At 39.1% G+C, this 18,274-nt stretch overlaps 1 protein-coding gene across 1 annotated transcript in view; it reads right to left on the bottom strand.

Moving 5' to 3' along the window:
- Window positions 1–2,533: 2,533 nt before the first annotated feature.
- Window positions 2,534–18,274, bottom strand: part of LIPI (lipase I) — a 67,936-nt gene continuing 52,195 nt past the window's right edge. Inside the window, exons 8-10 of the mRNA XM_036348502.1 lie at window positions 17,142–17,250; window positions 12,698–12,874; window positions 2,534–2,621 (exon numbers count right to left, since the gene is read on the bottom strand). Coding sequence (XP_036204395.1) covers window positions 2,534–2,621; window positions 12,698–12,874; window positions 17,142–17,250 — 374 coding nt within the window. The remainder of the gene's footprint in view (window positions 2,622–12,697; window positions 12,875–17,141; window positions 17,251–18,274) is intronic.

Here is an 18,274-nt window from a genome sequence, read left to right as displayed (position 1 = left end):
TATTTACTCTGAAAGTAATACTTGTAAATATAGCTACTAACATATATTAAACTGTGGAGAAACACATATTATAGGGTTTAATAATATGGACACATGACCCACACTTTTTAGCTTACAATTCTGGTTTTGTTTATGATCCTGGGTAAGTTAGTTAACATTTCTGTGCCTCAATTTCTTTATCAGTGGAGATAACAAGGCCAATCACATAGGATTTTTGTAACAATTAAATGAATAGGAATATAGTAATTTATGTGTTAGCTATCATTTTTATTATTATCATTATAAGCAGATACTAGTCAAAGTATTGAATCAATCTTCACAAAAATTCTTAGGTGACTGAAACATGGTGAGGTAAATTTAATTACTTATGATAACACCATCAGTAGTAGTGGGCCTAAGATTTGGCCTTAAATATTATGGACCCATAGATTATTATGCTCCATAGCAACAAAATCTTGATGTACAAAGCATCATAAAAATTCTAAATAGACCACTAAACAGAAGGTGTATTTGTGTTTATAAGATTTGCATTAATACTAGTGACTTATTCAAGTGACAAATTTACAATTTAAAAATATTCATTTATTTTACCACTGCAGTTTGAGAAGTGGAGAATGTTTAGACTGTGTATTGGAAGAATGTTTCTCTTTATTCTAATGACATATTATCTATTAACTAGAATCCTGGTGCACAAATTCATGCATGGGTGGGGTCCCGTGAGGGGGACCAATCAGGGGTGGGGCCAGCCGGACCCCAGCAGCAAGCTAACCTACCAGTCAGAGCATCTGCCCCCCGTCAGCCAGTGCACATTATAGTAACTGGTTGACCGGTTGACTGTCCCCTGGTGGTCAGTGCACATCATGGTGAACGGTTGAGCGGAGCTTAGCATATCATTAATATACTAGAGGCCCGGTGCACAAAAATTTGTGCACTCGGGGGGGAGGGGGTGGTCCCTCAGCCCAGCCTGTGCCCGCTCGCAGTCTGGGACCCCTTGGGAGATAACGACCTGCTGGCTTAGGCCTGCTCCCGGGTGGCAGAGGGCAGGCCCAAACCCTAGGTGCAGCCCCTGGTCCGGCTCAGAGCAGGGCCGATTGGGGAGTTGGGGTGCCGCCCCGTCATGCACAGAGCAGGGCAGATTGGGAGGTTGTGATGCCACCCTGTCACGCTCAGGGTAGGGCCAATAGGGGGGTTGGGGCACCGTCCCCTGTCACACTCAAGGCAGGGTCAATGGGGAGGTTGTGGCGCCACCCCCTGTCACGCACAGAGCAGGGCCAATCGGGGTTGGGGCGCTGCCCCTGTCACACACAGAGCAGGGCCCATCAGGGGGTTGGGGCACTGCCCTCTATCACCCACAGAGCAGGGCCGATCAGGGTGTTGGGGCACTGCCACTCTCACACTCAGGGCAGGGCCGATGGGGAGGTTATGGCTCTACCCCATCACACACAGAGCAGGGCCCGTGGCGGGGGGGGGGGTTGGGGAGCTCCCCCCTATCAGGCACAGAGCAGGGCTGCTCAGGGGGTTGGGGCCCCACCCCCTGTCACACACAGAGCCGCAGGGTGATCAGGGGGTTTGGGCGCTGCCCCCTGTCACGCTGATCCCAGTGCTGGGGGGCATATTACCCTTTTACTATATAGGGTAGAGGCCTGGTGCATGGGTGGGACCGGCTGGTTTGCCCTGAAGGGTGTCCTGGATCAGGGTGGGGGTCCCCACTGGGGTGCCTGGCCAGCCTGGGTGAGGGGATGATGGCTGTTTGCAGCTGGTCACACACCCTTCAGGGTGGGGGTCCCCACTGGGGTGCCTGGCCCGTCTGGGTAAGGGGCTGAGGGCTGTTTTCAGGCTGGGGGCGACTGAAGCTTCCAACCGCTCCTTTTTTCCTTTTTTCTTTTTTTTTTTTATTCTGGGCCAGCTTTAGCTCTGAGGCTTGGCTCCAGCTCTTAGGCCACCGCTCCTGAAAGTAGGTTTCTGGCCTTTGCATACAATGTTGCGAATCTGCTGGCTGAAGTCCGGCGGTATTTGTTACAATGTTTGAAACTGCAGGCTCAGAGGCCTGCAGCCGCAGGCGGGGAACATTGGTTTCCTCTGTCACTGAGGCAAGCAAGCCTCATGTTAGTTTCAAGCTGCCTGGCTGCCGGCCGCCATCTTGGCTGACAGTTAATTTGCATATCTTGCTGATTAGCCAATGAAAAGGGTAGCGGTCGTACACCAATTACCATGTTTCTCTTTTATTAGTGTAGATTACACTTCAATTGGTTGAATGGATGACCAGATGCTCAGGCACTCAGCATATTAGGCTTTTATTATATAGGATAAGCAATTAAGGGAAAATTAGATGATAAACAGTTGATTGATGTACACAGAAATAAACAGCTTTTAAAATATATTCAGAATGCTTTGCCATATGCATTTTTAAGAAGTAGAAATATCTGAATCCCAGATTGAACAGTACATTCTAAAAGAAATACTGATTACACTGTTCCCATTACAACTTCTTTACTTCACAAACAAGTTGTTACAATTGATTGAAGAAGGCATGCTATATTTCCTCTGCTATACAGGTGCATGGATTGAGAAATACCTCCTCATTTTCTTTAAGTACAATATCGTACATGCAGAGTGGTGGTCTGTAAGAGAGAAAGAGAAAGAAATAAAAACTCTTGGTAAAATTACAAAGTTTATTTTCTTCTCATAAATATTAGGGTATGTCATGCCTATAACCAACTACTTCTCCAAATGCAGGGCATTGGAACATGCCTACATCATGGTTTCCACTCTCTTATTGGGCTAGACTGGGATAAAGTAGACACATGGGGCGGGGGTGAGATTCTGTGTGTTTCCACTTCTCTCTTTGCTGCTTCATTGGAATATTTACAATGTGTTGTAGATATTGTTGGATACTCAAATAATTGAATAACTGAAACCTGAACTCATCTCAGTAGTCAGGCCACCTCTTGCATCATTGATAGTCACTATGGAAGAGTTAGGTTGAAAAGCATAGACAAATGTTGCAATATGATTTAATCAATTATTTTCGCCACCTACTAAAATGGAAATAATGTGTAAAGTATTCTATATTTTGGAGAGATTGTGTAGTTGGCATTTGAAGATTTCTGAGAAGTCAAGTAAATCAGGCATCTTGTGTAGTTATCTTCTTGCTAATACCTTGAAAACCTTAAAAAAAAAGTAATTAACTAGAATAAGACAAGATTGGCAAAGGTTCAGAAAAGTAGCTAAAGAAAAAAAATGGTAGCAATAAATACAAATTTTCTGTATCAGCAACAGAACTTAGTCAAGGAAAATGGGGTCATTCAACTTCATAGGTGCTGGTAGTTCACCTTAAATGGTCATTTGCACTTATCTAGTTCAAGAGACACATTGCTCCCAGTCTTCTACTAGCTTGGTTAAGACATCATTGAATAAAGTTTTAAAATATTCAACAGGTAGGTTAAATTATTCAATTTTTAAATAAACCTATTTTCTATTTCTGCTAATATATTTGAAAATGATAAAATATAGACATTCATATCTAATTATAAAACCTGATATACAATACTACAGTATTTTACATTTAAAATAATAAATATATGTTAAAACTTTATTATTAACTAGAGGCCCGATGCATGAAATTCATCCAAGAGTAGGCCTTCACAGCCTCGATCCCTCCCTCACAGTCCTGGCAGCTGCCTCGATCCCATGGCTGCAGACCCAGCTTCATCTGAAAGATCATCTGTAAGGTCGTCTAGAAGGACGTCCGGACAGTCATTCCACTATTCAGCCGTTTGGTCGATTTGCATATTTTGCTTTTATTATCATAGATAATATTGCAGTAAGTGTAAAATGATAGTACCTTAATCTCATAAGGTTTTTTAGATTTAGCAAAAATATCTTTTTATTACATTACTAGAGGCCCAATGCACGAAATTCTTGCAAGAGTAGGCCTTTCTTCCCCCAACTGCTGACACTGGCTTCCCTCTGGCACCAGGACCTGGGCTTCCCTCTGGCCGCCGACAGGCACCCGGGACCTGGGCTTCCCTTACAGCCCCGGCTTCATCTGGAAGGTTGTCCGGAAGGATGTCTGGTCTAATTAGCAAATTACACTTTTATTTTTATAAATTAGAGAGCAGAATATAATTGAAAAATCAGATTCATCCTTTCTCCATTATTAAGAATTAAGTAGAGGAATGATTTTATCATTACCCCACCCAAATTTATCTATACTTATATCAATTATTTATTCTGCTACATCCCTTATTCACTGAATGTGCCTTCAGTGTTCTGGATCTCCCTCCATCTCATTTCTTTAAAAATTCTCATGTGATTATGTTTTTTTAATGGTTTTAAGATGAGAGAAAGAGAGAGAGAGCAAGAGCAAGAGAGAGAGAGAGAGAGAAACATAAATGTGAGATAGAAACAGTGATCATTTATCTCCAGTATGTGCCCTGATTAGGCTTTGAACCACAACTTAGGTATGTGCCTTGGCCAGTAATCAAACCTGCAACCATTTCTTGTATAAGATGACACTCCAACGAACTGAGCCACCCATCCAGGGCTCCACCTCATTTCTTAACTTGCCATAGTAGGACAAGTATGTCATTAAACTTACTAATGGATAAATTACCTCTGCCATTAAGTGATTCTGCTATTCACATACCTATACTTATAAAAGGGTAATATGCTAATTAGACCAGACATCTTCCAGACGACCTTCTGGATGTCCTTCTGGACAAAGCCATGATGGCGGGGCCAAGGCAGAGGTGGCTAGGGGCAATCAGGCTGGCAGGGGAGAGCAAATATGGGGATCAGGCCAGCAGGGGAGAGCAGTCAGGGGGATCAGGCCAGCAGGGGAAAGCAGTTAGGGCAATCAGGCTGGCAGGGGAGAGTAGTTATGGGGATCAGGCGAGCAGGGGAGAGCAGTTAGGAGGATCAGGCTGGCAGGGGAGAGCAGTTATGGGGATCAGGCTAGCAGGGGAGATCAGGCCGGCAGGCAGGTGAACGGTTAGGAACCAGTGGTCCCGTATTGTGAGAGGGATGTCTGACTGCTGCAAGGGGTCCCGGATTGGAGAGGGTGCAGGCCGGGATGAGGGAGCCCCTCTCCCCCGATGCATGAATTTTATGCATCAGGCCTCTAGTTTATAATATAATATTAGAATTACCAAGCATGCAAAGGAGCAAGAAAATGGACCCACATGATGGTCAATCAATTGAAACTAACCCAAAACTAGCACAGATATAAGAATCAACAGGCAAAGACATTAAAAGAATTATTATAACTGTATTCCACGCATTCAAATAGTTAAGTAGAGACATAAAAGATTAAAAAATCAACCCAAATCCAACTTCTAGAGGTGAAACTATAATGTCTGATATGAAAAGTACCCTGGATGAGATTCATGTCTGATTAGACATTCTAGAAGAAAAGAATAGTGGTCTTAAAGACATAGCAACAAAATATATTCAAAAGGAAGCAAAAGAGGAATCAAATTTAAAAATTAACAGACCATAAGTGAGCTGTGCGATAATTTCAAGCAGCCTAATAAACTTGAAATAGTCACCAAAGGGAGAGGAGAAAGAAAGGGCACAGAAAAATATATTTCAAAAAATAATTACAAATTTTAATAAAACTTGATGAAATCTATAAGATCATAGACCCAAGAAGGTCAAAAACTCAAAACACAAGAGGTATGAATAAAATTACATGTCACATAATCAAACTCTTTAATATCAGTGATGAGAAAAATCTTAAAACTAGCCGGGCGGGGGGGTGGGGGGTGGGGAGTATTTTCTTTATAGGAACAAAGGAATGATAGTAACAAATTTCTCAATTGGATAAATCCATGGTAGAAGACAGCACAGCAACATCTTTAATGTCAAAGTAAAAAAAAAATCTGTCAAACTAGAATTCTATAACTAGGTAAATTATCTTTTAAAAGAAGGCATTGAAAAAAAAATAATAACAACCAGCAGACCCATACTACAAAAAATCTTAAAGGAACTCCTTTAGTCAAAATATAAATTGTACCACATAAAAGTATACATCCACATAAGGTTTAGAAGTACACCAGAAATGATAACAAAGTGAATAAATATATGAGTTTCCCTAATTATTTATAATATTTTAATAGTCTTACTCTTTAAAAATATGATACATTGCATTTTGAAATTTTTTAGCATATGTACAAGAAAAATGTATGCCAACATAAAAACAAAATCTAGAATGAAAAAAGTGGAATTATATTATATACAGTTTTTACGTTATATGGTAAGTGGTAGCATTCATTTAAAGGTAGACGGCAATAAACTAAAGATTATAATAGAGATCTCCCCAAAAACCCTCTAAAATAAATTTTAAAGAGTTATAGATAATAAACCCACAAAAGATAAAATGAAAGTATAAGACTACTCAATGTACACAAAAGAAGGCAGACAATGAGAAAAATGGAAACAAAGAACAGATAGGAAAAATATGAAGCAAAATAGCAAGATGATAAATTGAAATCCAACCACATTAACCATCATATTACGTTAAGAGATGTAAATACCCTTAATAAAATGGCAGAAGTCATAACATAATTTGTCATTAGAGAAATGCAAATTAAAAACACAAAGAGATATCTTAATACCTATTAGAATAGTGAAAACAGAAACAAAACAAACAATAAATCTGGCAAAAGTATAGTATTTGGTGCAGGAGAACAGTGGAATTCTGACAAATGTCAGTGGGAATGCAAAATGTACAATCACTTAAAAAACAGCCTGGCAATTTCTTATAAAGTTAAACATATACTTACAATATGACCCAGCAATCTCACTGATATATATTTATTCAGCAGAAATAAAAACTTATATTAACATAAAAATCTGCATGCAAATATTTATGTTGGATTTATTCAGAGACAAATATCAAAAACTGTGAACAAATTATATGCCCTCCAACTGGTGAATGGATAAATGAACTCTGGCATATCCTATCTAATAATAGACAAACATGGTAATTAACCATACCTCCGCTATGCTTCCCATTGGCTAATCAGGGCGATATGCAAATTAACTGCCAACAAAGATGGCGGCCAGCAGCCAGGCAGCTGAAGCGAACATGAGGCTTGCTTGCTCCAGTGATGGAGGAAGCCAAGGTTCCCCGCCTGCCACAGCCAGGCTCTGAACTCCAGTCTAAGCAACTACGTTAAAATTATAGAAGCTAAACAAACCCCAGATACCTGCTTTCAGCCAGCCAGCCTAGGAGCTGGAGCCGCAAAAACGTTTCAATTACAGAAGGTAAATAAATCCCAGAATAAAAAAAAAAAAAGAAAAAAAGGAGAGACTGGGAGCTTCAGTTGCAGGCTTGGCCCGCCTGAAAACAGCCTTCAGCCCCTCATCCAGGCTGTCCAGGCACCCCAGTGGGGACCCCCACCCTGAAGGGGGTGCAGGCAGCCTGAAAACCGCAATCAGCCCCTCATCCAGGCTGGCCAGGCACCCAAGCGGGACCCCCACCCTGATCCGGGACACCATTCAGGGCAAACCAGCCGGCCCCCACCTGTGCACCAGGCCTCTATCCTATATAGTAAAAGGGTAATATGCAAACTGGCCCTAACAGCAGAAGGACTGGGAATGACTGGTCACTATGACACACACTGACCATCAGAGGGCAGACGCTCAATGCAGGAGCTGCCCTCTGGTGGTCAGTGAGCTCCCACATGGTGGAGCTCTGCTTAGCCATAAGACAGGCTTATGACTTCCAGTACAGCAGTGGTGGTGGGAGCCTCTCCTACCTCCTCAGCAGCGCTTAGGATGTCTGACTGCAGCTTAGGCCTGCTCCCCGCTGGCAAGTGGACATCCCCTGAGGGCTGCCGGGCTGCCAGAGGGATGTCTGATTGCCAGCTTAGGCCTGATCCCCCGGGGAGCAGGCTTCAGCCAGCAGATGGTCATCCCCCGAGGGGTCCCAGACTGTGAGAGGGCACAGGCCGGGCTGAGTGACCTTCCCCTCCACCTCTCCCCCCGCACCGAGTGCACAAATTTTTGTGCACTGGGCCTCTAGTCCATACATAAAGTACTATTCATCTAAAATTTCCATTGATATCAGAAATAATATGGGTACATTTTAAATGTATGAAATGTAAGTGAAAGAAGCCATACTTAAAAGGTTACACCTATAAGATTCCATTTATATAATGTCTTGAAAAAGGCAAAACCAGGTACAGTGATTGCCCGGGAGTAGGAGTAGGGAATGAGGTTGAAAAAAAGAAACAGCACAAGGCAGTTTCTGTAAATGATGGAAATGCTCTGGATCTGGATGGTGGTGGTTGGTTATATGACTCAATGAATTTATCAAACTCATGGAACTCTATGCCTAAAAGAGTATGCTTTACTGTTAAGTTTCTAAAGGTAACTTTAGTCCAACTTTTCTCAGGAAGTTATACCAGGTCCCTCCACTGTGAATATCCTTCTCAGTCCCTACATTCGAAGGCACTGCTCTCCTGGAAAAACCTAGAAGAGAACTATGTTGCAGTCTCTATCACAGTCTGTTGCAGAGAGATAATTACTGGTTGAGTGCTTAACAGTTTAATCTGTACCATAAGGCACTGCATTTTTATTACACGTGTTCTCAATAATTTAGCAGTGCTAATTCTCATTAATTGCACATTATCTGTTTGGACAGATCTAAATAGGAAAAGCAACTAAATTGTTATGACAATTATCTAGGTAATTAAACTTAAAGCATACATTTTGTCTAAGCATCTGTTAGCATCTCCAGCCAGTAGGAAATAGTAAGAGTTTTGCTAAACACTACAATGTATTTTAGTTTTCCCCCTGGATAGAAAATAATTGTACTTATATTTTGTAAATTTAGTAAATATTCATAGTCTATTAAAATTATAATGCATGCTACCTTTCCCTCTGTGGCATATCCCTATGACTTCACCCTAATGAATGAGTTATATATAATGTCTCTACATAACCCATAATTAAGAAGATAATGAGTCAAATATAACAGTGGTCACATCTGTCTGCCTTTCCTTTCCCTTATAATAAGTCACTTAAAAAAGAGAAGTGCTTAGAGAAAGCAATAGCTGTCTATTAACTCACCAGCTTTCTGTATCAAAGAGAAAGCATCATGAATTGAGGGGGGAGATTTGAAAGGTTCTCCCACCATAACCAGTTTGGCTCAGTGGATGGAGCATCAACCTGCGGACTGAAGGGTCCCAGGTTCGATTCCGGTCAAGGGCATGTACCTTGGTTGCGGGTGCATCCCCAGTAGGAGGTGTGCAGGAGGCAGCTGATCGATGTTTCTCTCTCATTAATGTTTCTAACATTCTATCTCTTTCCCTTCCTCTCTGTAAAAAATCCATAAGATATATTTTTTAAAAAATGAAAAGGTTCTCCCACCTTGATATTTCTTTTATGAATATAAAACAAGGAAAGTGTTCAAAGTGCAGAGAGTTGTCTATGCATAGCCAGTGTTTCTGATAAGCAAACATTGAGGAAAAATAAAGTATCTATACTCATAAAAGCGTAATATGCTAATTAGACCAAACAACTTTCTGGATGTCATTCCGGACAAAGCCACAGTGGCAGAGGCCGAAGCAGAGGCAGTTAGGGATGATCAGACCAGCAGGGGAGCAGTTAGGGGTGATCAGGCTGGCAGGGGAGCAAATAGGGGGCAATCAGGCTGGCAGGGGAGAAGTTAGGGGTAATCAGGCTGGCAGGCAGAGGGGGTTTGGGGACCATCAGGCAGGCAGGGGAGTAGTTAGAGGCATAGGCTGGCAGGCAGAGGGGTTAGGGGCCATCAGGCAGGCAGGCAGGCGAGCAGTTAGGAGCCAGCAGTCCTGGATTGTGAGAGGGATGTCCCAAATTGGAGAGGGTGCAGGCTGGGCTGAGGGACACACACCCCCTCCAGGCACAAATTTTGTGCACTGGGCTTCTAGTCCAACAATAAAGGAAAAACTAAGTTGAATATTCCACAAAAGATGGCAGCAGTTGACTTATAGTTAGAAAGGGAAAACTGCTTATAACCAAATCTACAATGTTGCAAATCTTCAGGGACATTATGGTCATATTGTTATCTATATGACAGTGACCCTTGAAGCTACTGCACTGAATAAGCTTCACGATTCTACAAAGATTTAAATAATGACAAGAGTATCCAGTTCTAGCATTTGCCTAGATACACATGGATGAATTACCTTTGATTCCTTTCACTGTTCACATGTATAGAACTAAATGTATCTTTCTCATTAAAGCTTCTATGCTGTTTTGTGTAGAGATTCTAGCTAAATGTCTGGTGTCTGCCCAAGATTTACATTATATGCTTCTTCTACACTATGGAGTTATCTTTTTTGTTTCTCTTTCCATTTATGATATACTAGTATAGGAAGAAGTCTTTATTCCTGGAATAAACAGAAACAGAGAATGATAACTATAGCCTCTAACTTCACTCTCATACTCACCTTTCTTTTTATTTATGGATATTTTTAATTATTAAATTTGTTGGGATGGCATTGTTTAACAGGGTCGTATAGGTTTAAAGTGTATTTTTTTTAATAAAATATCAGTATATTGCACTGCGTGCCCACCACCCAAAGTCAAACCATCTTCTGTCACCATATACTAGGCATACTCACATTTCTTATGCTCACAGAAGTATTAATGGGGGAGAATAGGAAAATATGATGGTACAACAACCCTGGCTTCTTTAAACCTAGTTTTTGGGGATTATAAAAATACAGTTGTTCTTGAACAATGTAGGGGTTAGGAGTACACATCACCTGAGCAGTCAAAAATCTGTTTAACTTTTTAAAAAAATGTTGATTTTTAGAGAGAGGGGAATGATAAGGGAGAGAGAGAAAAACATTGATCAGCTGCCTACTGCACACCCCAACCAGGGATCAATCCTGCAACCAGGAGTGGAACTGGCAATATCTGGGCACATGGCCCCATGCTCAAACACCGAGCCACACCCACTGGGCTGTGTTTAACTTTTGACCCTCCTAAAAACTTGACTACTAAAAGCATACTATTGACCAGAAGCCTTACTAATAGATAATGTGAACAGCCAATTAACACATATTTTGTATGTTATATGTTTTATATACTGTATTCTTACAATAAAGTAAGCTACAAAAAATAAAATATTAGAAAAACCACAAGGAAGAGAAGCTATTTACATATATATGCATTCATGACATACTTAACTTTTAAATTTTTTTATTTCTAGGCTATGTGGTTCATCTGCAGTTTTTCAAATTGTCACAAATCTTCAAAAATTTTTCCAATGTATTTATTTTTAAAATAGTACCCATATATAAGTGGACCCATGCCATTCAACCCTTTAGCCCTTCAAACATGACCCTATAACCCCCTCCAATATACTTTGTCATGGAATGATGTTGCTAATATTCTTAAGAATATTCATATATTTTTATATTTTTGTAAGTATTTAAATCAAAGGAAAGGACAGTAAAATTATCCCAAGATTTTTTCCATTATAATTACATCTTACTTATTGACTTTTGAATGACAAATAATCTTATAACAAGTTACAAAATAACTTATATTTCAAATAATTTTCCCAACTCTCCTCTACTGATATGAATGTCAACTAAATGAATATTTTTATTATTTATTATTCAAAAATTCTTACTTACTAAGTTCAACATTCATAGAAAGGCATTTAGGAAAGCAAATATATCAATACAGAAATATACAGAGACATAAAATTGAAGTGCTGCAATCAGCTAAAGAGGAGAGACTTCTAGCAATCCAAAAACCTGTCTTTGTTGATGCACAGCATTAGAACAATTCATATATTCATACTGGCAGTTGATCAGCTCATTAAAGATCTCTCAGTAGTTCTGAGTGCTTCACATGGGTGTTTTTCTGGAAATACGAATTCTGCCATGGCGAACATGTGCATCCACACCAGGTGGGAAAAGATAGTGGGAAGACCTCTTTAGTTGTGAGGACATAAAACCAAGAAGAACATATTAAATGGTCTTAGAAAAATACCAATAGAGTCTCTTGTCTTTAAAAAATGGTATCCGCACAGTAATGATGGTGTCATAATTTTTGGAATGAAGATATTTGTGATATTACTGACAAGCCAAGACAGGTGACTATAAAATTAGTCAGATTCTCCTCATGCTGTTATTGTGCACATGCTAGAGTCTCACTCTTGTCAGCATATTCTTGGGGTTGAATCTCCAGCAAACTGTAGAATCTTAGATACAGAAGATGAAAATTAACATTTTTCTCTTCTCAAATAAAAAGTTAAAAAGTTAGGCAAAAGAAAAGATCATTGAAAATCATGATCATTTACATCTCCTGTAACCATGTCTTCTTATAGAGTTTTTAGCCATTGGACCTCATCTAAAGCATTGTATTTAAGAACTCTAAACCACTCTAAATACATATACAATTATAAGAAGTTATTGATAAACTTCTAAGGCAGACATTTGTCTTACTTTTTTCATTTTTGTTATGTCTTATGAGATAATTGTGTGTGTTTTCCCTCACTTAGGTAATGCAATTCCAATGAATCTCATCCAAATAAAAAAAAAAACAGAATGCATTTTACACCTTTCAGATACATCTTGAAATACTCAATAAACCGATATTTGAGTACAGGAATTCTTAAACCATTTTTTAGCAAGCTAATATGTTGAAATTTAAAAGATGACCTATTTAAATAAAATTTTAATGTTCTTACCTTTCTGGATATGTAAGTGATTTTAACATGAGACGCTGGATGCTATATTGGCATGTGCAACATTGATGATTAGAGTCCTGATAATATACCAAACCAATTCTTGAAATATTTACAACATCATTTAAAAACTGAGCAAGAATCTTGGCTTCTTGAAGTTTATAAAATGATTTATTCTTCCTAAACAGAAAATTTTATATACTCAGCGTATTAGTAATTTGAAATATAATTTCACTCTAAAATCAATATAATATTAACAATTCAGGATAGAAAAAGGCCAATTTTTTAGGAAAAGGCCAAACAATAAGTGTCTGTTAAAGTATTTATTGAAATAATTTATACAGTAATTTAAAACAAAATAATAATAACATTTACATCCCCATACACAACATTTGGAAATACTTTTTTGGGGTAAATTGGGAAATTTTATCTTTCTGACTAGATGGTTAGATTGTTCATTTGTCTGAAATTAGAGAAGTCATCTTATGCTTCTTTTTATAGACCCCTGAACAGCTATCATGGAGTGGATATTCAAATAATATTCCTTTGTTGTTCTCTGCTACTTTATAAAATATTTGTGAATAATTCTAAAAGCCTGATATTCAAAAGAAAAATAAATTTAGTATTTAATAAGTACAATTTCCTGAGCATTTATAATGTACCCAGGACATTAATCTAAAGGACACCTTCCCCAATACCTACCTCTCATTAAAAATAAAAATAAAAAATCGCCCTGACCGGTTTGGCTCAGTGGATAGAGCGTCGGCCTGAGGACGGAAGGGTCCCGGGTTCGATTCTGGTCAGGGGCGTGTGCCTTGGTTGCGGGCACGTCCCCAGTGGGGGTTGTGCAGGAGGCAGCTGATTGATGTTTCTAACTCTCTATCCCTCACCCTCTTCTCTGTAAAAAATCAATAAAATATATATTTTAAAAAAATCATAAAATTTACAAATTTCCTCATCATTTTAAATTGCACCACTGCCTATTGCCCAAACCAGACAACTAGGGTTCATTTTTGATATTATCTTCTCTTTCAATCCCTCCATCAAATCTATCATAAATTCCTACTGACTTTACCTTTGAAATCTCTTGAATCTGCTTTGAATTCATCCTCATTTCTCCACCTCCACTACAAATCCTCTATCGCAAGACTGTTTCTTGCCCATATTTTTGTAACAGTACCCTGTCTTTCCTGCTTCCAATCCACAGAAGTCAAGCTGTTTTTACAAAATAAAAATCCAATCCTGACCCAACCAGATTGCCTCAGTTAAAACACATGAGTGATTTTCATTTTCCCAGTGAATAAAATATAAATCCTGACACATGTCCTACAAATCTAGTTCCTACAAAACCTAGGTGTTCTCTCTCTACCTCTCTCCTTGCCTCCATTTGAAGACATAATGCACTTCCTTCAGCCCCTGAAATAGCCTATGATCCCTCCTGCTTCAAGATCTTTGTCTGTATCAGTCTCTGCCTGGAATACAGCAAAGCAGACTAACTCTAGTTCATCATTTCATTCTTAACCAATAAATGTAAAATACCCTCAAAGAAACTTTTAGTGGCCCCACTAAATAATCCTCATCCCCAATTTTATGTTTCCTTACACATTATAATGTTCCTCAAGAACATTTTGAATGAATAGATTATATTTACATATTTTATTAATTATTTCATTATATTTATATTCTTCATTAGGCTGTAAGCTTAATGAAGGTAGGACTATATCTATTTTTCTCATCACAGCACTAGAGGCCCAGTGCATGAATTTGTGCATGCAGGGGAGTCCCTCAGCTTGGCCTGCACCCTCTTGCAGTCCAGGAGCCCTCAGGGGGTGTCTGACTGATGGCTTAGGCTGGCTCCTCACCACTGCACTCACCAGCAGTGAGCTCAGCTTCTGGATGAGCAGCACTCCCCCTGTGGGAGCACACTGACCACCAGGGGGCAGCTCCTGCATTGAGCGTCTGCCCCCTCATGGTCAGTGTGCGTCATTGTCACTGGTTGTTCTGCTGTTGGGCTAAAACCGGCTCTCTGAGATCCCCTGAGGGGTTCCGGATTGCAAGAGGATGCAGGCTAGGCTGAGGGACCCCCACTGGTGCACAATTGGGGCTGGGGAGGGACGCGGGAGGTTGGCCAGCTGGGGAGGGACTGCAGGAGGGCTCCAGGGTGTGTCTGGCCCATCTCACTCAGTTCTGATCAGCCAGACTCCAAGAGCAAGCTAATGTACTGGCTGGAGCATCTGCCCCGCGGTGTTCAGTGCATGTCATAGCAAGCGGTTGAGCAGCCTTAGCATATTTTTAGCATATTACGCTTTGATTGGTTGAACAGCCAACTGAATGACCGGACACTTAGCATATTAGGCTTTTATTATGTAGGGTCCTCAGCATTTAGCACAGTGCCTACATCCATGTGGATATTCATAAAAATCATTTGAATAGAAAAATGATGAACATCATTTTATTTGTACTATATATTTGTAAAGTCTATCTGTTGTACTAGATAAGTTATGCAAAAAAATCTTAATTTGCCCAAAATTTTACCCCCAATTTTTAGTGCAGTTTCTGTCCTATACAAGCTCTCAAGAATTTTTATTGATTAAATTGACTCCTTTCCATACATCTCCTAGCTCAGTGAATGGCACTGTAATTTAAATAGTCATAAAGATTAAAACTTGAAGTCACTCTAGATTGGTTTATTTCCTTCATTTTCACATGTTTAATCATAAAAATAGATCTATTTAAATCCTAAAAACCCATTTCCACTTACTGGGTTTATGCCCCCATCATATCAATTATTACAATAGTCACCTCTCTGATATCGTTCCACTCTAATTGCCCCATTACTCATCCAGCTGGGGTATTGTTCCAACCTGAATATCCATTATTACTATCCCCTGTTTAAAATCCTATATTGGCATAATAATATATTTGGTACTATATTTAATGTATGTTATTTTTTAAAAATATGTTTTTATTGATTTCAAAGAGAGGAAGGGAGAGGGAGAGAGAGACACATCAATGATGAGAGAGAATCATTAATCAACTGCCTCCTGCATGCCCCTTACTAGAGATGTAACCCACAATCCAGGCATATGCCCTGACCAGAAATCCAACCATGACTTCCCGGTTCATAGGTTGATAGTTAACCACTGAGCCACATTGGCTGGGCTAATGTATGTGATTATAATAACATAGAGAAGTGATCACACAATAATGCTTATATAAAAATCAGGATGCAGAACACATTTTCAATAAGATCGTAATTTTGCTAAATAAAAACGTGTGTGCACTGAAAGGGCGAGGGCTACACCCTCCATCTTATCCTGGATCCTCCATTTTTGGGCAGCAGCCTTAGCCATGTGCTCGGCAAGGGGCTTCTTCCTGGAAGCCCAAGCCTCTGCTAGCCACACCCAGGATTTCTTTAAACTAACCAAAGACAATCAAGGGAAGTGTGCGCCATAGATATGACCACATCCTGTGTAACAAGACACCGACTTGCGCCTGGCCAATCGGCAGGGCCCACAGTCCTCTCTCCTCCCCTTACTCCAACCCCCCTATAAAACCCCTCTCCACACAGAGTTCTCTCTCTCTGGCGCTTGCCTCTGTGTCGGTGAGTGTGGTCGGGGAGCCGAGCTAGCTCGAATAAAGACGCTTTGCTTTTGCATCGGACTTGGCTGGCTCCCTGGTGGGCTTTTGGGGATCCTGAAATCTAAGCATAACATGCACAAGGGTACGTATAAGAAGATATAAGAGGAAAAGGAGGAGGTAAAGAAGGAAAGGTGTAGAAATTGACTATACCAGTAAACCAAATGTAAATCTAAATATCCCTAGGTGATATAATTATAGATGATTCTAATTTGCTACTATATAATAGGACATGTCCTTTACAGCAGGAAAATATTTCTATTTTAATTTTTAGAAATAAAAATTAAATTTTTAGAAATAAAAAATACTTCTATTTTTTATTTCTCAAAAGAAAAAAGATCATGTAGAAGTCTCTTATTTTCCTGGCATCTAAAACAGTTTAAATCTCAAAGCATAACTAAATTTATTAGCAAATAATTGTTAATAAAAACATAAATTAATTGGCCAGGTTTAGATGGACAGATTTACCATGGGTAAGTGTTCCACATTTTATGTTCTGTTATTTTAAAATGCACGAATTCAAGTATCTGAATAAAACACATTAATATTTCATGGTGATCTGCACAGAACATGATGTTTTAAAGGTAATCAAGACTCACAATTTATTTGACTTCTGAACAAGTGTGAAACAACTGCTCTTGGACTATAGTCTGTGTGCTGTTATTGAAATTAGGAACATTCCTCTCTCCGTGCCTTTGAAAGCACCCTGCATAGAAAACCCACACTACTTGGATTAGCTTCCAAATTGGATGCTCAAAAAAACCAAACATTTAATTTATGAATAAAAATAATATTAAATTATACTTACTTATAGAGCCATGGTACTTCAACCCTTCCAAGCCGGTTTAATAATTTAAATGTAATATAGCCATCCATCGTTGTGTTATCTACAATTACACTGAGAACAAAATAATAGGCTACAAAACAAAAATACAAAATATAGTTCACATTTTTAAAATAAATTGTTTTGGCACATACATAGATACACATGTATATATATATAAGCACATAAGAACATATTATATATGTAAATAATGTCAAGAGGCACTTATTTGGTATATGGATAATATATTTTACTTCTTATAAATTTTTAACTAGTCATGAAAATAAGAAATGACAAAGCCTGTCAGACATCATGGGTATGGTGAAGAGGTGAACAAATAATTAGTGAATACTAATTCTTCTGCAAACCAAAAGTTTTCAGAATTTAGGTCAATTAAACTATTTTTAAAAATATATTACCTATAAAATAAATATAGCATTCCCTAATTATCAAATTAATAGTCCTAGCTAAGCTTGCTTGACAAATATAATTCCCAATTTCACTGGTTGTTTAGGATTGACTATGAAATTAAATAATCATAGGTAGAGTAAGCTCATGGTAGTTCCTATTCAAAATGCTCCTTTTAAAAATTGATACAGTATATCTTTCAGAGGCAAGGATTCTGAGCTTACCACTATAGTTTATAGTGACTGGGCTAAACAGAAAGTTCTGACTCTCTGTGAGTTTTCGCAAGTACTGAACACCGTGCCCTAAAGACAATGTATAAACAGGACATGGAATGCATGAAATTTTCTTGTGAGAAATACATGTAATTTCTTGTCTGATACTTATTACTACCTCCAATAGGTGATGGATTTATAATTGGACCTCATCCATTTCTAACACAAAAGGAATGCTTCTTACTTTGAAGTGACTGCCCAACTGTAGACAAAATATTTTGGTCCACCTCACCCAAAAAAGGCAGGTGTTCAGACTTGCTCACGTGATTTCTGGCAGCATAACATATTGAGATATTACAGAAAGCCTTCTTTCAGCTAAAGCACATACTAATAGACATTTTGGATGTACAATCCATAAATTAAATTACAGCAAAGCTCAGATGAAGAAGAGGAATATTAGGAGGCACTTAAGAACTGGGTGTAGCTTGAAAACAGACG

The sequence above is a fragment of the Myotis myotis genome, unplaced genomic scaffold (genome assembly GCF_014108235.1).
Source record: "Myotis myotis isolate mMyoMyo1 unplaced genomic scaffold, mMyoMyo1.p scaffold_m19_p_2, whole genome shotgun sequence".
NCBI lineage: Eukaryota > Metazoa > Chordata > Mammalia > Chiroptera > Vespertilionidae > Myotis > Myotis myotis.
This window is presented reverse-complemented; position numbering and strand designations above follow the sequence as displayed.